This window comes from Anolis carolinensis, unplaced genomic scaffold (genome assembly GCF_035594765.1).
Source record: "Anolis carolinensis isolate JA03-04 unplaced genomic scaffold, rAnoCar3.1.pri scaffold_10, whole genome shotgun sequence".
NCBI lineage: Eukaryota > Metazoa > Chordata > Lepidosauria > Squamata > Dactyloidae > Anolis > Anolis carolinensis.
Genome location: NW_026943821.1, coordinates 27632955 through 27660357, shown reverse-complemented (window position 1 = coordinate 27660357; position 27403 = coordinate 27632955). Strand labels below are relative to the sequence as shown.

The following is a 27403-nucleotide window of genomic DNA, read 5'->3' as shown; positions in this document are numbered from 1 at the left end:
TCCCCAAGCGGACTCCAGGGGGCGCTGAAGGACAACGAGGCCCAGGCAGCCTGCAGCAGAGAAGCCAAGGTTATTGATGGACATATTATTATTATTATTGACACAACGACGTTGTATGACACAGCAAACAAGATCGATAGGCTGGATTTCGTATCACAAAATCACAAGTCGAACACTTCCCAAGCGTCTAGGACTGTGTGATGTATTTTCGGATGATGCGTGCAGATCCCAGTAAGGTGGCCTTTTGCAGTTGGCAGATCGTAATTTTGTCAATGTCTATTGTTTCCAAATGCCGGCTGAGATCTTTTGGCACGGCACCCAGTGTGCCCATCACCACCGGGACCACCTGCACTGGTTTCTGCCGGAGTCTTTGAAGTTCAATCTTGAGGTCCTGATAGCGGCTGAGTTTTTCCTGTTGTTTTTCGTCAATGCGACTGTCACCTGGGATGGCGACATCAATGATCCAAACCTTGTTCTTTTCCACAACTGTGATGTCTGGTGTGTTGTGTTCCAGAACTTTGTCAGTCTGGATTCGGAAGTCCCACAGTATCTTTGCGTGCTCATTTTCCACAACCTTTGCAGGTTTATTATTATTATTATTATTATTTTGAACACTGAACTATTTATTGAAGTCACAAAGACTATTCAACAAATCCAATCCGACACAGTTGCTTGATGTGCACACACGACCACATCATCACTTCTGTTCCTCTTCAAACTTAGGTTCCTCAAACTTGAAGTCTGGAGTTTCAGAGTTTGTTCATTCATCTCTTTCTCAAAGTGTGGGCCAGCATCAACGGGGCCACCAGCTTTCTGGCTTTTTGTGTTATAGTCTCTGATCTTGTCCACAAAGAGTTTCATTCAACACTCTCAATCCACTTACGTAGAAATATTGGCTTTTCTGCCATTGTGTTTAACAAGGCAAAGGAACTTGATCCTGTACAGAAACTCTTCGTGGACAAGATGTACATATTATTGATGCTAAAGTATTTATTATTATTATTATTAATAATAATAATACTTTATTTATACCCCGCCACCATCTCCCTGTGGGGACTCAGGGCGGCTTACATGGGGCAGAGGCCCAAACAACACAAAAACAAAATATAAGCAACATAATACAATCACAATATAAAACAGATAAAACAGTAATACATATATCAATTAAAACAACAATACAGGATAAAAAATTACATTAAAAACACATAAAAGGCAAGGCCGTAATAAATACAGGATAGATTATTTAAAACCCTCTGGGGCTGATTAATGACTGTATCTCCGATTATTATTATTATTATTATTATTATTATTATTATTTTATTGTATAACACAGCAAACAAGATAGATATGCTGGATTTCGTATCACAAAACCACAAGTCGAACACTTCCCAAGTGTCTAGGACTGTGTGATGTATTATTATTATTATTATTATTATTATTATTATTATTATTATTATTATCAAACTCTTCCCAAGGGCCTGGGATATTAGAGGTATTATTTTATTATGACACAGCAAACAAGATAGATATGCTGGATTTCGTATCACAAAACCACAAGTCGAACACTTCCCAAGTGTCTAGGACTGTGTGATGTATTATTATTATTATTATTATTATTATTATTATTATTATTATTATTATTATTATCAAACTCTTCCCAAGGGCCTGGGATATTAGAGGTATTATTTTATTATGACACAGCAAACAAGATAGATATGCTGGATTTCGTATCACAAAACCACAAGTCGAACACTTCCCAAGTGTCTAGGACTGTGTGATGTATTATTATTATTATTATTATTATTATTATTATTATTATTATTATTATTATTATCAAACTCTTCCCAAGGGCCTGGGATATTAGAGGTATTATTTTATTATGACACAGCAAACAAGATAGATATGCTGGATTTCGTATCACAAAACCACAAGTCGAACACTTCCCAAGTGTCTAGGACTGTGTGATGTATTATTATTATTATTATTATTATTATTATTATTATTATTATTATTATCAAACTCTTCCCAAGGGCCTGGGATATTAGAGGTATTATTTTATTATGACACAGCAAACAAGATAGATATGCTGGATTTCGTATCACAAAACCACAAGTCGAACACTTCCCAAGTGTCTAGGACTGTGAGATGTATTTTCAGATGATGCGCGCAGATCCCAGTCGGGTGGCCTTTTGCAGTTATTATTATTATTGGCCCAGGCAGCCTGCAGAAGACAATCCAATATTATTGATGTGCATGCACATCACAACATAGCACACATGTGCATTAGGCCCAAGTGGATGGGGTTCGTCTCTGAATATCGAACTCTTCCCAAGGGCCGGGGATATTATTATTATTATTATTATTATTATTATTATTATTATTATTATTATTATTATTATTATATTAGAGGTATTATTGTTGTTGTAAGTTGTTAGCTGGCCCTGATTGTTTCCTGTCTGGAATTCCTCTGTTTTCAGAGTGTTCTTCTCTACTTACTGTCCTGATTTTAAAGTATTTTTTTAATACTGGAAGGCAGATGGTGTTCATGTTCATGGTTTCCTCCGTTCTGTTGAGATTCTTCACCTGAACCTTGTGGATTTCAGTGGCTTCTCTCTGTCGTCTGACATGGTGGTTGTGAGAGTGGCCCAGCATTTCTCTCTTCTCAAATAATGCGCTGTGTCCAGAATATTTTTTTCAGGCTTCCAAGTCGGGTTCAGATTAGCAGGGGAGAAGTGGGAGAGGCTGGGCCCTGGCTGCTCTTTCCTATCTCGCCAAAGCAGTTGGAGCTTCTCGTTTGGCAATTCCACAGAGTCACGTTTGCAAGCAATTTCCATGTATTTGCTGCTTTTGGGAGTGGAAGTGCATGTATGTATGAGTGGACACTTACCATCATGAGCATCTGCACTTTGGGGTGAACTATTGCTATTTACTAGGGATGTGCCATCCATACCTCACAACCTCTGAGGATGCCTGCCATAGATGTGGGCGAAACGTCAGGAGAGAATGCTTCTGGAACATGGCCACACAGCCCGAAAGACACACAACAACCCCATTAAAAAGTGGTTCAAAATTACTGTATATACTCGAGTATAAGCCTAATTTTTCAGCCCTTTTTTTAAGACTGAAAAAGGCCCCTCGGCTTATACTCGGGTGAAGGTTACTGGTTGGCTTATATTTGGGTCAGCTTATACTCGAGAATATATGGTACATTTATTATTTTTCTCTATTATTATTGGTATTATTACATTTATTATTTTTCTCTATTATTGTTGGTATTATTACATTTATTATTTCTCTATTATTGTTGCTACTATTACGTTCATTTTACTCTATTTTTATTATTATTACAGTAGAGTCTCACTTATCCAAGCTAAACGGGCCGGCAGAATGTTGGATAAGCGAATATGTTGGATAATAAGGAGGTATTAAGGAAAAGCCTATTAAACATCAAATTAGGTTATGATTTTACAAATTAAGCACTAAAACATCATGTTAGACAACAAATTTGGCAGAAAAAGTAGTTCAATACGCAGTAATGCTATGTAGTAATTACTGTATTTATGAATTTAGCACCAAAATATCACAATGCATTGAAAACATTGACTACAAAAATGTGTTGGATAATCCAGAATGTTGGATAAGCAAGTGTTGGATAAGTGAGACTCTACTGAATTAATACATTATTTCTGATCTTATTATTGTTGCATTTATTATTTTACTCTATTTATTATTGCTTGTATTATTTTCCTGTATTTATTATTATTATTATTATTACATGTATTATTTTACTCTATTATTATTAAAAGGATACATAAGCACATTTACATTGAAGAAGATGAGAATAATGATTTGATCAGAGTCGGAGAGTCTTATCTTAAATTTGAGCTTTATGTAAATATTCAAAAACATTTAACCTACTGATGCCTCAATTAATGTCATTTTATTGGTATCTATTTTTATTGCTGAAATTTCCCACCCTCGGCTTATACTGGAGTCAATGTTTTCCCAGTTTTTTTGTGGCAAAATTAGGTGCCTCGGCTTATATTCGGGTCGGCTTATACTCGAGTATATATGGTAATTACAAAACTGAGATGCTCTGGCATTTTATTTCTAAAGTGTTTCTAAAGTATAGGTAATGAAGTTGGCATGAAGTCTATTTGTGCCTGACCCTAGGGGTTGGTACTCATCTCCATTCCTAAGCCCAAGAGCCGGCGTTGTCCTTAGACACCTCCAAAGTCATGTGGCCATTGGTATGACTGCATGGCGCATTGGAACGGTACCTATTGATCTACTCACATTTACATGTTTTCTCTCTCTCTTTTTTTATTTATCTTTGCACCCTAATACTATTACTGCTTAATTTGTAAAATCATAACCTAATTTGATGTTCGATCGGCTTTTCCTTAATCCCTCCTTATTATCCAAGATATTCGCTTATCCAAGGTTCTGCCGGCCCGTTTTGCTTGGATAAGTGAGACTCTACAGTATGTAAATGAAAAAAAAAACCATTTACATATTTTCAAACTGCCAAGTTGTCAGAAGCTGGGGCTAACAGCAGGAGCTCACCCTGCTCCCCGGATTTGAACCTCCCACCTTTCAGTAAAACAGAGTCACTGATAATAACCTACACCTGGTCTCCAATTACACAAAAGTTTTGCATGGCTCTGACATGTCTTTCCTGAAAGGAGTGAAGAATTACACAAAAGTTTTATATAAACTTTATTAGAAACGGTGATCAACCACAAAACATTCCTTGGGTGGCATAGTCAACAAAGTATTTTCCATTTTGGGAGAAAAATATGATTACAGAGCAGCAAACTGGTGGTACTGGTCCGAAAGAGACGAGGGAGGTTCTGGTCGAGGAGAGAGGACTCAAAACGGTTTCATGAAGGCAACGGGTTAGCGAGATGATTGGACAAAACTAACAGAATGCATTTCAATGAGAACAAATGTAAGATACGAGAATTAGGCAGAAAAAGGGGACGATGCCTGGCTCCAATAGAGTCCTATGGGAAAGTGGTTCTTGGCCCATCAAAGTTTGTTTACTGGCCAGAAAAATATAGTGATTCAGGCTAGAGTTTCTTTCAAATGTTTCAGTTTCTTTGTGTATTATATTCACGGTGATGCCCTTCATTGTTTTGATTTTAAAAACACACAAACATCTTATAATCGGAAACAAACAAAACAAAAACCTGCACTTAAGCCGCCCTCCAGAAGGACGTTTTTCCAATGTTTACGATGCAAGAAAGAAAATACAATTTCGGGAAAAGGATTTTCCACACTCAGAAAAAGTTTTTCCAATGTTTACGATGCAACCAAGAAAGTATAATTTTGGGGAAAGGATTTTCCACACTTGTCGTCCTGCTCATAAAAATATTGGGTTGCACTTATTCGCATGGCAATGAAGCCACAACTTAACTCGTCCCATTAACTTCCATTCGTTGTGAGTTCAACTAAATTCCCAGAAAGTTCTGCATTTTAGAGGCATTTCATAGTAGGAAAAAAGACTTGACATCGGGATGAAGAGAGGAAGACAGGGTTTCTGGAGGGAAAGAGCTTTTTTCCCTGGAAGACAATGGATTCAGAGGGGTTGGGGTAGGATACGTGGTCGTTCTGATCCGTTGGGAAACCACGTCAAAGCTTCCCATGTATTTCTGCAGTCCTAAGAGGAAAGCCAGAATGCAACCACCGTTTGAAGCACGACATGGTGAATGTCCTTCTCGCCAGAAGAGAGTCCATTCGGCAATTTTGCAAACGACGCAACGCAGATCAGCAGAGACCAAAGCAAATCCACGTCTATGATGGAGATGGACATTCCAACCTTGGGACCATCCGTGATCCTTCCTGGTCCACGAGAACGAGTTCTGAAAGTCAAAAGCCTCCCACGTGCATTCGTCACAGAGACATCACCACCAGATGATGTTTGGTGGCAACCAGGCTCAAGAGGAAACCGGGCAAATCGGCATGCCAGTGTTTGTATATTCAGACATCAGATCAGGACTGGTTCAAGGTCTGGAGACCAGGAATAATCCCTCTGAGGAGTGGCCTAAAGAGCTGGGCATGTTTAGCCTGCAGAAGAGAAGGAGGAGACATGATGGACATGTCTAAATACAGTAGAGTCCCACTTATCCAACACTCGCTTATCCAACGTTCTGGATTATCCAACGCATTTTTGTAGTCAATGTTTTCAATACATCGTGACATTTTGGCGCTAAATTCATAATTACAGTAATTACTACACAGCATTACTGCGTATTGAACTACTTTTTCTGTCACATTTGTTGTCTAACATGATGTTTTGGTGCTTAATTTGTAAAAGCATAACCTAATTTGATGTTTAATCGGCTTTTCCTTAATCCCTCCTTATCATCCAACATATTCGCTTATCCAACGTTCTGGATTATCCAAGGCATTTTTGTAGTCAATGTTTTCAATACATCATGACATTTTGGTGCTAAATTCGTAAATACAGTAATTACTACATAGCATTACTGCGTATTGAACTACTTTTTCTGTCACATTTGTTGTATAACATGATGTTTTGGTGCATAATTTGTAAAAGCATAACCTAATTTGATGTTTAATAGGCTTTTCCTTAATCCCTCCTTATCATCCAACATATTCGCTTATCCAACGTTCTGGATTATCCAAGGCATTTTTGTAGTCAATGTTTTCAATACATCGTGACATTTTGGTGCTAAATTCGTAAATACAGTAATTACTACATAGCATTACTGCATATTGAACTACTTTTTCTGTCACATTTGTTGTCTAACATGATGTTTTGGTGCTTAATTTGTAAAAGCATAACCTAATTTGATGTTTAATCGGCTTTTCCTTAATCCATTCTTATTATCCAACATGTTTGCTTATCCAACGTTCTGCCGGCCCGTTTATGTTGGATAAGTGAGACTCTACTGTACTCAAGTATATACTGTATAATATATAATTAGGTTGTTTCAGTAAGTTTAGGAGTCCAAAAAAGCATATTGTATTGTTATAAGGAAGAAGGAACAAGCTTGCTTTCTGTTGCCTTGGACACAATGGAGCCATGGGTTCAAATTACAGGAAAGGAGATTCCATTGAACATTAGGAGGAACTTCCTGACTGTAAGAAGAGCTGTTCAGCAGTGGAACTCTCTGCCTCTCCGAGAGTTTTAAGCAGAGGCTGGATGGCCATCTGTCCGGGGTACTTTAATGGTGCTTTTCCTGCATGGCACAAGGGGGTTAGACTGGGTGGCAGGTGCTTTCTCTTCCAACTCGAGGAGTTTGTGGTCCATCTCTCCAGTTGAAGAATAGATGCATCTGAGGTCCGGTCATCAGTCCTGCAAAGGATGGACAAAGCTGGACGGAAAGGAGCCCGTCCTTGTGCCGTCGCCTTCAATGAAGCCGATCTGGGAAGACAAAAAAGGGCAACAAGGTGGAAGAACAACATAGGCTGGATGCAAAAACATGTGGTCATTTAGATCAGGCATGGGCCAACTTGGGCCCTCCAGGTGTTTTGGACTTCAACTCCCACAATTCCTAACAGCCGGTAGGCTGTTAGGAATTGTGGGAGTTGAAGTCCAAAACACCTGGAGGGCCCAAGTTGGCCCACGCCTGATTTAGATCATTATATCAAAAAGTTTACTTACTTACTATATTGATATAGTAAGTAAGTAAACTTTTATTACGGTCAATGACCAGCTCGTAACAGGGGTACCCAGTTCTGTACATCCATGTCAGACTTCATTAATAACAATAAAATTATAATTAATTTTTTTTTAAAAAAAAAATCATTATAAAATTGAATTATTTACCATTATTATTCAACCTCTACATCAGGGGTCCCCAAACTAAGGCCCCAAACTAAGGCCCTCCGAGGTCATTGACCTGGCCCCCGCCCTCAGTTTTATAATATAATATATTGTATATACATATAATATTGATAATAATATTATAATATAATACAATATAACACTAATAATAATACCATATAATAATATTAATTATATATTCTATATTACATATAATATTACTAATAATATTACAGTATAGTGGTATAGTTCAATATAGTAATATATAATGCTAATATTGTGCTATGCTAATAATATAATATATTGTATGTACATATAATATTGATAATAATATTATAATATAATACAATATAACACTAATAATAATACCATATAATAATATTAATTATATATTCTATATTACATATAATATTACTAATAATATTACAGTATAGTGGTATAGTTCAATATAGTAATATATAATGCTAATATTGTGCTATGCTAATAATATAATATATTGTATGTACATATAACATTGATAATAATATTATAATGTAGTACAATATAACACTAATAATAATACCATATAATAATATTAATTATATATTCTATATTACATATAATATTACTAATAATATTACAGTATAGTGGTATAGTTCAATATAGTAATATATAATGCTAATATTGTGCTATGCTAATAATATAATATATTGTATGTACATATAATTTGTAAGCCACTCTGAGTCCCCTTTGGGGTGAGAAGGGTGTGATACAAATGTAGTAAATAAATGCAGTACATAAATAAATAATAAATAAATACATTTTAGACTTAGGCTCGCCCAAAGTCTGAAATGACTTGAAGGCACACAACAACAACAACAACAACAACAACCCTAATTAACTTGACTATCTCATTGGCCAGAAGCAGGAGCACACTTCCCATTGAAAATCCTGATAAATATATGATGGTTAAAATTATCTTTATTTTTAAATATTGTATTGTTCTTTCGTTGTTGTTGTTGTTGTTGTTGTTGTTTTTGCACTACAAATAAGACATGTGCAGTGTGCATCGGAATTTGTTTGTATTTTTTTTCCAAATGATAATCTGGCCCCTCAACAGTCTGAAGGATTGTGGACCGGCCCTCGGCTTAAAAAGTTTGAGGACCCCTGCTCTACATCAACTCTATGTTCGACCAATTACAATGGACTTTCACTCTCCAAAACTCTCCGGGAGACATATCTCCACCCTACGATATGCAGACGATGCAGCACTGATTTCAAGAACTCCAATCGGCCTCAAAAGGGCTTTGAAAGCATTAGCACAATATTGTAGGGATGAACAGTTACAACTCAACTATCAGAAAACGAAAATCGTGGTGTTTGCTAAAAGACCTGAGCCCCACCACTGGACTATAGATGGAAACAAAATTGAGCAGGTCCCTTGTTTCAAATATTTGGGAGTAGTCCTCCACTCTTCCGGCATATTGATATAATGATCTAAATCCCAGCTGGAAACCAAATTTGTCTCTGTCCAGTGAAGAAGAGGTCACACTCACCCAATTCTGCTCGTCCTCTTCTCGCGTCACCACGATCACCTCGCCCTTGGAGAACGTCAACTCCCGGGCTCGGTCTCCTCTGCAGTCGGCCAAAGCCATGACCCGCTTTGGCCGTCCTTTGGCCTGCAAACACCAAAGCTTATCAGGACCATGGAGACTGCAATGCTTCCTCTTCCTTTTTTCGGTGAAACGCACTTCCTACACCGCCATATAATCCAGATTATCAAAGCAGACAATCCACATTAACTTTGACCTGGATTATATAGTAGAGCCACGGTGGTGCAATGGGTTAAACCCTTGTGCCAGCTGAACTGCTGACCTGAAGGTTGCCAGTTTGAATCCGTGAGACAGGGTGAGCTCCCGTCTGTCAGCTCTAACTTGTAGAGACATGAGAGAAGCCTCCCAGCATCCCCTGGGCAACGTCTCTGTAGACAGCCAATTCTCTCACAATAGAAGTGACTTGCAATATGCTCTCAAGTCGCTTCTGACAGTTAATAATAATAATAATAATACTTTATTTTTCTATCCCGCCACCATCTCCCCGAAGGGACTCGGGGCGGCTCACAATAATAATAATAATAATAATAATAATAATAATAATAATAATACTTTATTTTTCTATCCTGCCACAATCTCCCTGGAGGGACTCGGGGTGGCTCACAACAACAACAATAATAATAATAATAATAATAATAATAATAATAATAATAATTTTCTATCCCGCCACCATCTCCCCGAAGGGACTCGGGGTGGCTCACAATAATAATAATAATAATAATAATAATAATAATAATAATAATAATAATAATATTTTTCTATCCCGCCACCATCTCCTCAGAGGGACTCAGGGTGGCTCACAATAATAATAATAATAATAATAATAATAATAATAATAATAATAATATTTTTCTATCCCACCACCATCTCCCCGAAGGGACTTGAGGCAGCTCACAATAATAATAATAATAATAATAATAATAATAATAATAATACTTTATTTTTCTATCCCGCCACCATCTCCCCGAAGGGACTTGGGGCGGCTAACATGGGTCTGAGCCCAACACAGAAACAAAGTATCACAATTTAAAACACATATCAATAACTAAAAACAATAATACAACAATCATGTTTGGACTTGCTGTCAGGTCCTGCAATTTTTTGTCCCACATTTTGACGCTGTCTACAAGCGCCCTGTAAATGTACACATTTGTGACTGCAAAAAGCATAATCGCTATTAAGAAAAGTGCAGATACTAATGGCATTTCCAGTTTTTGTTTTGAAATCAGACGTGACTGGCATGGCCATCGTTGGGGTGGAAATGTAGCCGAGTGAGACCCTCGTCCGTCATCTCCCCAAACTCACCGGAGCAAACCTTCTGGGCACCGGCACCGGCGGAGGGCTCTGCATCAGGGCGGGGGCCTTGCTGGGCAGCAGGTCGTCTGGACAACTGGACGTCTGTGGGGAAAGCGGGGCCCCAGACTTGCCCACGGAGCCACCGCTGATCCTCCGGTAGGACCGGGTGCTCTCTGAACTGGAAAAGAAGAGAAGGCGAGTGTAACGGGGTATGAACGACTAACACCAATTTGGAAAGATGCAAACCACCAAAGACTCAGGGAGGAGACCTTTTACTTTAAAGGGTAGAGTAACTTGGGTCAGGATATATGTGACAGAGGCTTAGATGTTGGAAGGACAATAACAAGTTTATTCAGGTACAGAGCTTAGTGGTTACAATGTTTTTCTCACTTAGAGGTATTCTTATTAACAGTTACAATACTAGAATGAGATGAATCAAACTCTCTAAAGTATCACTTCTTTTCTTAAAGTAGTTAAAACCTATTCCTCTGCTCCTTTCTAACGATTACTTCAATGTTTGGACTATCCAGTGATTTCAAACCACAGTCACCCCTGTGATATACTATCACAGATTCTCTGTGCCTTAGCAGGTCACAGACTACATTAAATCAGTCACCAAACTTATTTAAAACTGACTCAAAATGAACAACTGAGTCTCCTTGATCCCATCAACCTGGAATCAATCTTCCCTGTGCCTTATCAGAGCACAGACTTGACTCTCTTTTTTAAACTCTGCACTTCTTCCACTAAACAGCAGTTGGCTCCGCCTATTTCTCCATGGCAACCAGCCTCTGAGTGCTGAGATACAATAACTGTAATACTTACCCTTTTAAAACATAAACACACAATTAAACCTGTGTTTTATTAATGATTGTGACTTTATTTTATGTCTTTTTAATTTACATTTGCGCGTTTTTTATTCGGTACTTGATGTTAGTGTATGTTCGTTCTGTATTTGTAAGCCCCTAGTCCCCCCAGGGAGATGGAGGCGGGGTATAAAAATAAAATTATTATTATTATTATTATTATTATTATTATTATTATTATTATTGAAGGAAAATGCGCACAGATTCGGATTAACAGCTGGAAAACACGTGTTAAAAAGGTGTGCTTAAAACCCGACTTTGGCCGGAAAATATTAGGAATTGTGGGAGTTGAAATCCAAAATACCTGGAAGGCTGAAGTTGGCCCATGCCTGCACTACACCAAAGGTAAAAAAGGTAAGGGTTTTCCCCTGATGTTAAGTCCAGTCATATCTGACTCTGGGGGTTGGTGCTCATCTCCATTTCTAAGCCGAAGAGCTGGCGTTGTCCATAGACATCTCCAGGTCTTGTGGCTGGCGTGACTGCATGGAGTGCTGTTACCTTCCCACCGGATCGGTACCTATTGATCTACTCACATTGACATGTTTTCGAACTGCTAGGTTGGCAAGAGCTGGGGCTAACAGCGGGCGCTCATTCCGCTCCCAGGGTTTGAACCTGGGACCTTTTGATCCGCAAGTTCAGCCGCTCAGCGCTTTAACACACTGTGCCACCAGGGCCCCCAGTTATCACAAATCAGTTCCATGAGACGCTGTTACTAACTCCTAAGGAGGCGGATTTTCAATCCTTTTCCCAAATGCTAAGGTCCAAGTCCCACCTGAACCGGACGGGCGTTAGTGGCCCTTGTTCCGGAGCGGTGCCTGGAGACGGCGGAGGCGGAGGCGTTGTTGTTGTTGTTGTTGTCTGCGTGGGCTCCGACCGCCTCCGTTGCGCCCGGCCCTCCGCCTCGCAGCAGGTTTCCCAATAGGCCGTGCCTTTGACTTCCACGGAGTTGCGGAAGCTGGACAGCGGCCTGGGCGTTGCAGTGTCCACTGGGCCAGGAGCAGCGGAAGTGGGCGAGTGCCAGACATCAGAGGCATCCGGGGACTGGGTCAGGGAGTCGGGAGCATCTAGAAGGAATTGGGAAAGGGGAGTGAGACAACAACAACCATTTATGACAAGGCTCAGAATGACAGAGAGACAAGGCCTCTACTACGTGACAGGAGGAAACACGGGAAGGAGGTCATGCTAACCCAGGCATGGGCCAACTTCGGCTCTCCGGGTGTTTTGGACTTCAATTCCCACAATTCCTAACAACCGGTAGTTGAAATCCAAAATACCCAGAGTGCCAAAGTTGGCCCATGCCTGTGCTAACCACTTCTCTTTGCCCAAATCTTCACTTGCTCCCCGAGACTCTAGTTTTCCAAGTACAGTAGAGTCTCATTTATCCAAGGTTCTGGATTATCCAAGGCATTTTTGTAGTCAATGTTTTCAATATATCATGATATTTTGGTGCTAAATTCGTAAATACAGTAATTACAACATAACATCACTGCGTATTGAACTACCTTTTCTGTCAAATTTGTTGTATGACACGATGTTTTGGTGCTTAATTTGTAAAATCATAACCAAATTTGATGCTTAATAGGCTTTTCCTTAATCCCTCCTTATTATCCAAGATATTCGCTTATCCAAGGTTCTGCCAGCCCGTTTAGCTTGGATAAGTGAGACTCTACTGTAGAACATCTTTTCATTGTTTTGGACTTCGGACACCAGAATCCCCAGCCATTGGAACAGCTGGCTAGGGCTTCTAGGAGTTGGAGGCCCAAACATCTGGAGGGCGGCAAGCAAGTCAGTCAAGAGGAGACTTCTGGGTCTCGACCTCCTTAATCTGACCCTTGCAGCCAAGACCGCTTGTTCCCCTACCACGTCATTCATTCCATGCGAGCCTGGAGTCATGGCAGCACAGCTTTGCATTTTGATTCAATTGCAACTGCAAGATGTAACGTGTTGCCATCATCATCTCTTTTGGATGGGAGATATACAACGTGGGTAAACAAGGTTGTGTCTGTTAAGTCACAGTAATATTATGCATATATATTGACACGTAGCAGTGTAGTGTTTCTAAAGTTGATATTTCAGGATTAAATTCCCACAAGTATGTGTTCATATAACAAAACAGTTTGAGTTTTGATTCCGCTCACTACGGAAAACAAAAAACCTTAGTTCTACACTCTATGTAGAGCCACGTAGGAATTGAATGAATGAATGAGAATTCAAGGAGAATATAGAGTCTCTGCAACATAATTGGCCTTAAAAAAAAACCTGAAGAAGGGCTTGACCCGAAACAAAGAAGAAAAAAACCCAGGACTCTTTGTCGTGCATCCCTTTAAGGACACAACAAACATTTCTCATATCAGAGACTTCCTTCATTTCTACTTACCAACCTTCTCCTCATATGCAAAAAAGAGAAAGAAGACAACTACTTGCAACATACTGTGCAATTATAATATTGTTATAACAAGTCGCGAAAGAGTGAATTGAACTCTAACTGTTTTGCATTATATACTTTAAGCAGCAGAGTAATTAAAACTCAAACTGTTTTGTTATATGAACACATACTTGTGGGAATTTAATCCTGAAATATCAACTTTAGAAACACTACACTGCTACGTGTCAATATTTCGGTGGATATATATCCATAATATTACTGTGACTTAACAGACACAACCTTGTTTACCTTCTTTGTACTGTATAGATATCTGTGACTTTTTAGATATACAACGTGGCACATTTCAAAAGGATTTGTTCAGAGGGTCGCAAGTTTCTCTAATAATCATACCCTGTTTCCCCGAAAATAAGACAGTGTCTTATATTCATTTTTGCTCCCAAAGATGCGCTAGGTCTTATTTTCAGGGGATGTATTATTTTTCCACATACATTCAAATTTATGGTTGAATTTTTTTAAAAATGAAAATTTATTATCTACTGGACAGTAGTTGTCATCACAAACCAGCGTAACCAAACTGTGAACCCTTTCAAGAATGTCCATATTATATTTTATTGCTATACTGTTTTTAAATTACTGTTTTTAAATTTCTGTTTGTATGTAAATTTATGTTGCTGTTGGGCTTGTCCCTGTGTAAGCTGCCCTGAGTCCCTTCTGGGAGATGGAGGTGGGATACAAGAAGAAAGTTCTAATAAAGTTCATCAAGGGAACTACTGACCGCATAGGGAAGCTGATGAAGAAGCACAACCTACAAACTATCTACAGACCCACGAAGAAAATCCAACAAATGCTACGGTCAGCGAAGGACAAGAGGGATCCTCTCTCTTCTGCAGGAGTCTACCGGATCCCATGCAGCTGTGGACAAGTCTACATAGGGACCACCAAACGCAGCATTGCCCAAACAAGAGTCAAAGAACATGAAAGGCACTGCAGACTAATTCAACCAGAGAAATCAGCCATAGCAGAGCATTTGATGAACCAGCCTGGACACAGAATACTATTTGAGAACACAAAAATGCTGGACCATTCTAACAACTATCATGTCAGACGACACAGAGAAGCCATTGAAATCCACAAGCATGTGGACAACTTCAACAGAAAGGAAGAAACCATGAAAATGAACAAAATCTGGCTACCAGTATTAAAAAACTCAAAAATCAGAACAGTAAATAAAAAGCAATACTCTGAAAACAGAGGATTTCCAGACATGAATCAACCTAGGGCAGTTAACGACTCTAAACAAAGGATGCCCCAGAGGCAGGAAGAAGACAGCAGATAAGCTTTTCAATGCTAATTAAAGTGATTAACTACACAACATTCACACTGACCTCTCTCACCCTAGACTTTCCACAGATACATATTAACCTCTTTGCTTAGTTTTCTCCATACCTCACAACCTCTGAGGATGCCTGCCATAGATGTGGGCGAAACGTCAGGAGAGAATGCTTCTGGAACATGGCCACACAGCCCGAAAGACATACAACAACCCTGTGATCCTGGCCATGAAAGCCTTCGACAACACATTATTACTTCTTGTTACTACCTTTATTTCCATGTACAACAATCTATGGTATGTACATTTATCGATCCTGCATGCTTCCAAACAAAAACTTTGCTAGGTCTTACTTTCGGGGGAGGCCTTATATTTAGCAATTCAGCCAAACTTCTACGAGGTCTTATTTTCCGAGGATGTCTTATTTTCAGGGAAACAGGGTAGCTGCTTTTGGCTGACCTGTCTTTGTGAGGGAACTTCCTCTGGTGGGTTTCTTGAGGGGCAGAGGCGGAGGGGTCTCCTCGCTGCCAGGCCGCGACGGGACCAGGAGGCTTTCGTAGGTCTTGTTGGTGATGTCCATGCCTGAGCAGCTCCATCTGTTTGGAGGAAAGAGGGCAGGCTGGTCCAGGGTTGGAGAAGGCGAGGACCCAAAGGACCGCTGAAGAGGACTCACCTGCCAGAGGAAGCAACAAAGCAGAGGGTTGTTGTGTGTTGGGGAGCTGGAGATGACAGAGGAAGCTCACCTGCTCTCCACGGATTCGAACCACCGACTTGTTGGACAGCAGTTCTGCCAGCAGAAGGGTTTAACCCACTGCGCCACTAGGGGCTCCAGGGCCGGAATGAAAGTCTGGGATGAGGCCAGCCTTATATCCAATCATGTTTATGAGAAAAAGAAAACCTTGTATAGGATGCCACCCAATTCACTGTTTGAACAGGAGATGTAAATGGTCACCAGGAATGAAAACCAGGCTTGAAAAGAAAAGTAAAGGCCAGAGAGGAGGTCAAAACTGTAAAATGTGACTGTATAGCCCAGCCAAGAACATGAAAACATATTTTAAAGAGCAACATATTATTCATTGCCTGTTAACTTTTTATGAATAATACAACACAGTATTAATGACATACTCTTTAATTGCTTTTTAACAAAAACTACCAACACCTGCACCACAAAAATGGCCCTCAAGAGGGTTGTTGTGTGACTCTCTGGCCATGTTCCAGAAGCATTCTCTCCTGACGTTTCGCCCACATCTATGGCAGTCACCCCCAGAGGTTGTGAGGTATGGAAAAACTAAGCAAGAAATGTTTATATATATCTGTGGGAAGTCGAGGGTAAGGGAAGAACTCTCGACAGTTGGAGGTCAGCGTAAATATTCCAATTAATCACCCTAATTTGCATTGAATGGCTTCATCTACTGGCTACTTTCTGCCTGGGGCCATCCTTTGTTAGCTGCCCCTAGTTCCCATGTCTCAGAGTGTTGCTTCTTATTTACTGTTCTGATTTTTGAGTTTTTTTAATACTGGTAGCCAGATTTTGTACTGACAAGAGTACTTCCCTCACCCTGGACTTCCCACAGATATATATAAACCTTCCTTGCTTAATGTGTTGTCGAAGGCTTTCATGGCCAGAATCACAGGGTTGTTGTATGTCTTTCGGGCTGTGTGGCCATGTTCCAGAAGCATTCTCTCCTGACGTTTCGCCCACATCTATGGCAGGCATCCTCAGAGGTTGTGAGGTATACTTAGTTTATCCATACCTCACAACCTCTGAGGATGCCTGCCATAGATGTGGGCGAAACGTCAGGAGAGAATGCTTCTGGAACATGGCCACACAGCCCGAAAGACATACAACAACCTTCCTTGCTTAGTTTCTCCATGCCTCACAACCTCTGAGGATGCCTGCCATAGATGTGGGCGAAACGTCAGGAGAGAATGCTTCTGGAACATAGCCACACAGCCCGAAAGACTGTGGTGGAGGCTCCTTCTTTGGAAGCTTTTAAGCAGAGGCTGGATGGCCATCTGTCGGGGGTGCTTTGAATGCGATTTCCTGCTTCTTGGCAGAATGGGGTTGGACTGGATGGCCCATGAGGTCTCTTCCAACTCTACTATTCTATGATTCTTTGTCAGTTGGAATGTTGCGTGAATGTTGCAGTTAATCACTCTAATTAGCATTGGAAAGGTTCGTCTCTTGCCTGGGGGGCATCCATTGTTCAGAGTCATTAGTCATCCCTGGAGCTCCTCTGCCCTCAGAGTGTTGCTTCCCATCTACTGTTCTGATTTTTGAGTTTTTTTAATACCAGTATTAGAGTGATTAACTGCAACATTCAAGCAACATTCCAACTGACAAAGAACTCTTCTCACACCCTGGACAGATATATATAAACCTTCCTTGCCTAGTTTCTCCTTACCTCACAACCTCTGAGGATGCCTGCCATAGATGTGGGCAAAACGTCAGGAGAGAATGCTTCTGGAACATGGCCACACAGCCCGAAAGACATACAACAACCCTGTGATCCTGGCCATGAAAGCCTTCAACAACACATTCAACAAAGCAGAGTTTGCAATGTTTACTTTGTGGATTGTGAACTTCAGCATCCCTCACATGGAGGGTCCAATGGCTGATTCCAAGGATTTGCAGTTTTCCAAAGGAATGTTTCTGGGCTCCAGATCTGGTTCCCATATAGAACCAACACCAGTCCTGTCTCAAAGCCTCTGCCAAGAACCAGATTTAACCACCTGATTTGCATGCCTGTTTTATATACGAGGCACAGGTGAAAAAGCTTTAGATGTACAACACAGAGTAAAGATGTTGATGTTTTATTGATGTGACATTTGTCTTATTTTCGATATTTGTTTTACTGTTTTATTGCTGTTATTGTATTGCTGTCGGGCATGGCCCATGTAAGCCGCTCCGAGTCCCTCCGGGGAGATGGAGTGGGGTATAAAAATAAAGTTGTTATTATTATTATTATTATTATTATTATAAAGCACCTTCTCATCCAGCTCGTCTTCGCTGTCGTAAGAAAACTCTTGAGGAGCTTCCCAATCATAGTCCACGTGGATCGGGGCCACCATCCGCCCCATCTGCGCTTGCTCCAGCTGCAAAGAGATGCCCGTTATGATCAGTAGACTATTATATCTTCCGACATGGTGACACCAATCCTTATCAATAGGTATGCTTTTATCTAATCCAAGTGTGGTTGTTTATATCCAAATAATACTGAATTTTACTTACATTTTTCTTAATGATAACAGAGTCTATAGTTGAGAAGGGAGTTGACCCTGGATCTCTCCAATGAGAGTCTGAGATTCCAAGCAACGTTCCCACATGTCTGTCAATGGTCACCCACAACTCACCAGGTCTTCACACTCGGTATGCTTGTACTTTTTGGCCACGTCCAGAGGTGTTTCGCCAGCTGCATTTACTGCCCATGGAAAAGAAAACAACAGCTCGCCTGAACTAGGGAGCCCGACACGAAGGGAAAAGGTGGTTCTGATATTCCCATGTATGTGCTCCAAAACAGCACACAAGACTATTGACTTGAATACCTGGAACCATGAATGACTTTCCGAATAAAGATTGTATCTATGTACAATTGTATTAGTTCATGCTTTTACTAATATTTTGAAGCTATGCATTTTCTAGGAATGATAATACTTCCCCACGCAATAAATAGCAGATTTATGGACCGGGCTGTGGTGCAGCTGGTTCGTAGCCGGCTGCAATAAATCACTACTGACCGAGAGGTCATGAGTTCGAAGCCAGCTGGGGTCAGAGTGAGCTCTAGACCATTAATAGCCTAGCTTGCTGTTGACCTATGCAGCCCAAAAGACAGTTGCGTCTGTCGAGTAGGAAATTTAGGTACCGTTTTATGTGGGGAGGCTAATTTAACTAATTTATGATACCATAAAAGCCTTCCAGCAGCACACAGAAAGGAATGAGGAAGGCCCAGGCTGTGGCGCAGGCTGGTGAGCAGCCAGCAGCAGCCAGCTGCAACAAATCACTCTGACCAAGAAGTCATGAGTTCGAGGCCAGCTCGGAGCCTGCGTTTGTCTCTGTCTTTGTTCTATGTTAAGGCATTGAATGTTTGCCCTATATGTATATAATGTGATCCGCCCTGAGTCCCCTTCGGGGTGAGAAAGAAGGGCGGGATATAAATACTGTAAATAAATAAATAAATAATACTCCATCAAGGACTCGGTGTCACAAGTGGACAATGAAGCGGCAGCTCCCCCTGTGGCCGGAATCGAGCATAATACCCTCATGAAGCCGGAAGTTGGAAAATGTTAAATTGCCTCTGTGTCTGTCTATATATGTCGTATGTCTAAATGGCATGGGATGTTTGCCATGTATAGGTGCATTGTGATCCGCCCTGAGAAGGGTGGAATATAAATAATGTAAATAAACAAATAATAAATAAATGCTTTTGATAGCCTTTGGATACTCTCTGGAAGCCAACCCATCCTCCACTACACGGTCTGTCGTCTTCACCACGACCGCATGGCTGGATCTCAAATGCCAGGTAGTCTTCTCGCCTATTGGCTCTTTAACCCTAACATGACTCTAAGAATGACTCTTTTACTACCTGCGCTTGTGGAGGCCTTTCCCTTCAGCAAGAGTTTGATGCAGTTGGGCTGGTTGCACTGGGCTCCATAATGCAGTGCGGTGTTTCCGTCGGGCGCAGGGCTGTCCAGGTTCCCCCTGCACACGGACACAAAACGAACGGAAAGCACACACCAGCTTGCTTTTAAAGAAGGACACAACAAAGAATCCTGTGCCTGGTTTGAAAGTGTGATTTCCTGTTTAATTGTGCAGTCCTTACTTTGGAAGTCATTGCTCTACTCCAGAAACTTTGTTTTTGTGGCACAAACCATGTTGAATTGGTTGATAACAACAACAACAACAACAACAACAATAATAATAATGTAATAATAATAATAATAATAATAATAATAATAATAATAATAATGGATCATTGATGTTGCCATCCCAGGTGACAGTCGCATTGACGAAAAACAACAGGAAAAACTCAGCCGCTATCAGGACCTCAAGATTGAACTGCAAAGACTCTGGCAGAAACCAGTGCAGGTGGTCCCGGTGGTGATGGGCACACTGGGTGCCGTGCCAAAAGATCTCAGCCGGCATTTGGAAACAATAGACATTGACAAAATTACGATCTGCCAACTGCAAAAGGCCACCTTACTGGGATCTGCACGCATCATCCGAAAATACATCACACAGTCCTAGACACTTGGGAAGTGTTCGACTTGTGATTTTGTGAAACGAAATCCAGCATATCTATCTTGTTTGCTGTGTCATACAACGTCGTTGTGTCAATAATAATAATAATAATACATCACACAGTCCTAGACACTTGGGAAGTGTTCGACTTGTGATTTTGTGATATGTAATCCAGCATATCTATCTTGTTTGCTGTGTCATAAAATAATAATAATAATAATAATAATAATAATAATAATAATAATAATAATAATAATAATATGGGTGCCATGCCAAAAGATCTCAGCCGGCATTTGGAAACAATAGATATTGACAAAATTACGATCTGCCAACTGCAAAAGGCCACCTTACTAGGATCTGCACACATTATCCGAAAATACATCACACAGTCCTAGAAACTTGGGAAGTGTTCGACTGATTTTGTGAAACGAATATCTATCTTGTTTGCTGTGCCATACAATAATAATAACAATAATAATAATAATAGTAATAATAATAATAATAATAATAATAATAATAATAATAATAATAATAACTGCAAAAGGCCACCCTACTGGGATCTGCACACATCATCCTAAAATATATCACACAGTCCTGGACACTTGGGAAGTGTTCGACTTGAGATTTTGTGATACGAAATCCAGCATATCTATCTTGTTTGCTGTGTCATAATATAATAATAATAATAATAATAATAATAATAATAATAATAATAATAATAATAATAATAGAATGAACATTTCAAGCTACTCTGGGACTTCCGAATTCAGACAGACAGGGTTTTGGAGCATAAGACTCCTGACCTCACGATTGTGTTAAAAGACAAAGTATGGATTGTCAATGTTGCAATCCCAGGGGACAGCAGGATTAAGGAGAAACAACTGGAAAAGTTGACACGATGTGAGGATTTAAAGATCGAATTGCAAAGACTCTGGCACAAGCCAGTCAAGGTGGTCCCAGTGGTGATCGGCACACTAGGTGCAGGGATTAAAGGCCTTGGCCTGCACTTGAACACAATCGGCACTGAATAAATCACCACCTGTCAGTTGCAAAAGGCCACCTGACTGGGATCTGTGCGCATTATGCGCCAATACATCACACAGTCCTAGACACTTGGGAAGTGTCCGGCATGTGATCCAATACAACAGCCAGAAGAGTTTCTACTGTGGACTCATCTTGTTGTGTTTCAAATAGTAATAGTAATAATAGTAATAATAATAATAATAATAATAATAATAATAATAATAATAATAATAAATCACACAGCCCTAAACACTTGGGAGTGTCTGGCGTGTGATCCAATACAACAGCCAGAAGAGTTTCTACTGTGGACTCATCTTGTTGTGTTTCAAATAGTAATAGTAATAGTAATAATAATAATAATAATAATAATAATAATAAATCACACAGCCCTAAACACTTGGGAGTGTCCGGCGTGTGATCCAATACAACAGCCAGAAGAGTTTCTACTGTGGACTCATCTTGTTGTGTTTCAAATAGTAATAGTAATAATAATAATAATAATAATAATAATAAATCACACAGCCCTAAACACTTGGGAGTGTCCGGCGTGTGATCCAATACAACAGCCAGCCGAGTTTCTGCTGTGGACTCATCTTGTTGTGTTTCAAATAATAATAATAATAATAATAATAATAATAATAATAATAATAATAATAATAATAATAATAATGTACAATTATGGTCTCCTGGATGGAGAGGGCATCACAGTGCCACCCATCTCTGCCGACAGCAGGCAAGGAATCCTCTGAGGAAATATTTACCCGTTCTGAATGATGAAGTCCACCAGTGGGAGGGAAGACCTGTTGGCCCAGCGCACAGCCAGGTGCAGGGCCCGCTCGCCTGGTTCCTGTCCCAGGAAGACAACACAGAATCACTTTGCGAGCCAAAAGAGAATCAACATTTTGCTAAACTTTCTGTGCCAAACCTCTTCTTAGAAGGGTTCAAGTCAGATCAAGAACGAAAGGACCAAGTAGATCTTAATCCGAAGGAAATCCTGCATCCTCTATGCTTCTCGTGTCCTTCCACTCACCTGTCCGTCAGGGCTGGCCAACGGCTTGGCCAGGTCGTGTCCCTCGGCAAAGGCCTGAAGCGTGGCCAGAAGATCCCGGCTCCTGACGGCTTCCCAGACGCGGTGCGGTTCGTCCTTGGCGGACTTGTGGACATACTTGCGCTCCATGTACTTGGCCATGATGAATTCCTTCCGCGCAACCCTGCAACCCAAGAGAAGGAACGTTCTCAAAAACGGTGAGATGACTACTGAGAAAAGATGACCAAGAAAAGACTTTCTGGACTCGAGCAAGGATCCGTCTCCTCCTCCAGCATCCCCATTCTTCCTGTTTAATTTCAAAATTGCTGTTGTCTGTCTCCAATTTCTATCTGACATTGGACACTTGTCATTGGTTTTCCTTGGAAAGATTTGCTCAAAGGGAGTTTGCTATGGCCTTGCACTGTGACTTAACCCCAAATTCCCCAAGAAGTGTCCATCCTGAATAGAGTAGATTCATGGACTTGGTGGGATGAGTCCACGGAATTGGTCAGAGCTCCCACTTTTGAGGTCTAGACATTTCCAAAGATGTTGCTGTGCCGGCACAGAATATCCCCATTGAATAACCCCAGAAGAAATAGGACATTTCTGGACTAGTTTCTCATTCTGGGAGATGGCATCTACCCTACAATGGCCACCACACCAACACCTTTTCCTTGCAAGAATGTCAGTGTCCACTCACATGTCGCTGGTCGAGGAGGGCTTCAGGCTGCCTTGTGCCGGCAAAGTGGCCTCCATGACGTCATTAAACTTGGCATTTCCAATGCTGACGGCCAGCTATGGGAAGGTAAGAAATATGGGTCAATGGGGAGGAAACGAATCATCCTAGGAAACAACTCTGGATGTGACTTTTTTATTTCTGGTTTGCTCAGTTGTGGTGCAGGTGGGACAACCTTGTATGGGATGAGAACAGGATCTCCTGGAAGCCTCCCAAGGAAACTATTATCCTGTTGGGTTGCTGTGAGTTTTCTGGGCTGTCTGGCCATGTTCCAGAAGCATTCTCTCCCCCCCCCCCCCCCCTCTGTCTGGAACATGGCCAGACAGCCCAGAAAACTCACAGCAACCCAATGATTCCAGCCATGAAAGCCTTCAACAACACCTTATAGTTTGGATTTTAATGTATTTATTATTTATTTTGTGAATCGTTGGAATGTTTTTGGTCAAATGTCTTGTGTTGTTGTTTTCGGGCTTGTCCCTGTTGTAAGCCGCCCCGAGTCCCTTCGGGGAGATGGGGCGGGATATAAAAATAAAGTTTATTATTATTATTATTATTATAGTTGGCCACTCCAACATTGAATCCTGGTCACTGTATCTGGTTTTATTGAGGGAATTTTTGTCATTAGGTTTTAAATCTTGGTTAACTGATTATATGTCTTATGAACTTATGTTCATGTGGTATTATGTTCTAATTGCTGTATGGTTTTAACTTGTATGTGTTCTGTTGTGTTGGAAATCGCTCTGAGTCCCTTGAGGAGATAAGACAGTATGTAATTAATCATCATTATTATTATTATTTTATTTTATTGTATGACACAGCAAACAAGATAGATATGCTGGATTTCGTATCACAAAATCACAAGTCGAACACTTCCCAAGTGTCTAGGACTGTGTGATGTATACTATTATTATTATTATTATTATTATTATTATTATTATTATTATTATTATTTTATTGTATGACACAGCAAACAAGATAGATATGCTGGATTTCGTTTCACAAAATCACAAGTCGAACACTTCCCAAGTGTCTAGGACTGTGTGATGTATTTTCAGATGATGCGCTCAGATCCCAGTCGGGTGGCCTTTTGCAGTTGGCAGATCGTAATTTTGTCCATGTCTATTGTTTCCAAATGCTGGCTGAGATCTTTTGGCACGGCACCCAGTGTGCACCCATTATTATTATTATTATTATTATTATTATTATTATTATTATTATTATTATCATCATCATCATCCAGTGTGCCGATCACCACCGGGACCACCTGCACTGGTTTCTCAGTGGTGATTGGCACACTGGATATTATTATTATTATTATTACTACTACTACTACTACTACTACTATGACTACTACAACTACTACTATTATTATCCTGTTTCCTGCAGCCACAAAAAAAGTAGTAAGTAACTAAAAGTTTATTTCTATACCGCCCTCTCTCCCGAAAGGGACTCAGGGGGGTTTCCAATATAAAATCAGCATAAAACATTGTACGATAAAACACTAAAAACACTATAAAACCTTCTAAGAATTAAAAACAAAACATAACAATTGACTAAAACAATCACAAAAAAAGTGGAGCTGGCCAACATGAGGTCCAGGGAAATAGCCACTGCTGCATAGAATCTGTTTCATGGCCTCTTATTGCTGATCTCTGCAATGGTTTTATAGTGGATCATTTGCGATACATCTCATACATAACAAATTTGGTTGTTTATGAGTGTTTCGGTCAGTTTGGGAGTCCAGAAAAGCATATTTGGCCCAAAAGAAAGAGAGAAAGAAGAGGATAAACAGCCCATTGCTCCCAATGTTCGGATCTGTCGCTCACCAGGAGTTCGGAGGTGCTGAGCACGTCCAGCGTCAGCGACTGGATGCGGGAATAATGGACGCCCAATTCGCGGTGAATCCCCGAGCACTCGATGCACGTCAGGATGCCAAGGTTGGTCGAGAGCCACGTGGGATCTGTAAGGGAACAGGGGAGCATTGAGGCTTTGTACAAAAATTATTACATTTCCTCCCTATTCTTCTTATGCACAGGAAACTCCCTCCTATAGAGAATCAGCTCAAAAAATGCACAGAAATGCAGATGGTCATAGTCTACTCTTATTCCTGAGTCCCTTCTGGGTTGAAGGCTTTCTCATTCTTCTCCTCACTCTGTAATATTATAATTCATTTCCCAAGCAAAAGGTGGACAGATTGATTCAGGACGATCGTCATATCACTCAGAGAGAAATTTCAAGCGCAATTGGCATTTCACAAGAACATGTGGGTCACAGTATTGCTTTCCTTGGCTGTTTGAAGATCTGTGCTCAGTGGGTTCTGTGAGACGCCGGTTGCAGAAACAGAGTGTCAACGGCTTTTGTGACGGCTTCAGAAAACTTGTTCATCGTTGGCAGAAATGTATCCAATTGTCTGGTGATGGTGTGGGAAAGTGAATAGTGGTCGTTAAAGAACATGTTCTGAGGATTATTTCTGTGCTTGATTTATTAAAATATTCCCATCCAAACCCAAGTAACGAAGGTGGAGGCATTACTTTTCATTCAACCCTCGTAATATAATATATTGTATATTGGTAAAGGTAAAGGTTTTCCGCTAATGTTAAGTCTAGTCATGTTCGACTTTGGGGACTACAACTCCCAGAGTTCCCAGCAATGGCTAATGGCATGCTGCTTTGGAATTCCTGGGGAGTATTGCAAAGGGAAATTTTTCCAAGGCCCTGCAGAGCTTCCACGCACAGTCCATTATTGCCATCTCTCAATCAGACTACAACTACAACAGTCCATCATTGCCATCTGTCAATCAGACTACAACAGTTCCATTAGGCGGGAAGCCTTAGCATTGAACGGTTGTGTTGTTAAAGTTCGAAGTATGGAACCCTGCGCAGACGGTCAGTCCATGCGACTTAAGCAACATTCCGTCATTGAATTCTTGACAGCAGAAGAATTTCAAGCATAATCGGCATTTCACAAGAACGTGTGGGTCACATTATTGCTTTGCTTGGCTATCGGGTCCTGTGAGACGCACGTTGTGAAAACAGAGTGCCGACTTCTTCCGTGGCGGCTTCAGAAAACTTGTTCTTCATTGGCAGAAATGTATCCAATTGTCTGGTGATTATGTGCGAATAGTGGTAGTTAAAGAGCACATTCTAAGGATTATTCAATATTTATTAAAATATTCCCATCCAAACCCAAGTAACGAAGGTGGAGGCATTACTTTTCATTCAACCCTCGTCTATTGAAACTTCTAGCTTAGTTCTAGGAGATTCTCTGTTTGTACCTGGAGCTCCGCAGTCGCAGCAGTGCCTGTTCCCGGGCAGGTTCTTCACCTCGGCGATGATGAGCTTGGTCAATTCCTGCAGCCCGGTGTCGGCCACGCCGGCCGCGGAAGACACGCAGCTCCCGGGGTCCCCCTTGAAGGCCTTGCTGAGGGATTCGTCCTTGCTGTTCTGGAGCACAGACACCCACCTGGCCGGCCCATGAAGAAAGACACCGTCCGTCACCTTTCATAGAGGACCAACCATTCCATAGATCAGGGGTCCCCAAACTAAGGCCCTCCGAGGTCATTTACCTGGCCCCCGCCCTCAGTTTTATAATATCATATATTGTATCTATATATATAAAAGAGTGATGGCGTCACGGCAGCGGACAAAACAACAAAGGTAAACACCCCACAACCTCGAAAATTGACAGCACAACCCCTCATCCATGCCTCTAGGTTGATACAACAAAAAGAAAAGAAAAATAAAGTCCTAATTAGAGGGAGAGGAATAATTGTTTTTATCCAATTGCTGCCAGTTAGAAGGCTAAGCTCCGCCCACTTGGTCTCCTAGCAACCCACTCAGCCTAGGGGAGAGGCAGAGTTAGGTCTCACTTAGGCCTCTTCCCCACTGCCTATAAAATACAGATTATCTGATTTTAACTGAATTATAGGGCAGTGTAGACTCAAGGCCCTTCCACGCAGCTATATAACCCATTTATAATCTTATATTATCTGCTTTGCACTGGATTATCTTGACTCCACACTGCCATATAATCCACTTCAGTGTGCATTTTATACAGTTGTGTAGAAGGGGCCTCATATAATCCAGTTCTAAGCAGATAATATAAGATACTTTA

General features: G+C 40.7%; 1 protein-coding gene across 2 annotated transcripts in view; it reads right to left on the bottom strand.

The window, feature by feature from the left end:
• Positions 1-4706: 4706 nt before the first annotated feature.
• Positions 4707-27403, bottom strand: part of asap3 (ArfGAP with SH3 domain, ankyrin repeat and PH domain 3) — a 55888-nt gene continuing 33191 nt past the window's right edge. For both annotated transcript variants that reach the window (XM_062962841.1, XM_062962842.1), the window contains 13 exons: positions 26565-26752; positions 25117-25250; positions 23255-23349; positions 22558-22738; positions 22289-22374; positions 19849-19964; positions 18620-18687; positions 18254-18361; positions 15725-15938; positions 12322-12613; positions 10693-10861; positions 9331-9453; positions 4707-7393 (listed from right to left, as the gene is read on the bottom strand). In XM_062962841.1, the coding sequence (XP_062818911.1) occupies positions 7319-7393; positions 9331-9453; positions 10693-10861; positions 12322-12613; positions 15725-15938; positions 18254-18361; positions 18620-18687; positions 19849-19964; positions 22289-22374; positions 22558-22738; positions 23255-23349; positions 25117-25250; positions 26565-26752 (1849 nt within the window). In that variant the 3' untranslated portion in view covers positions 4707-7318. The remainder of the gene's footprint in view (positions 7394-9330; positions 9454-10692; positions 10862-12321; positions 12614-15724; positions 15939-18253; positions 18362-18619; positions 18688-19848; positions 19965-22288; positions 22375-22557; positions 22739-23254; positions 23350-25116; positions 25251-26564; positions 26753-27403) is intronic.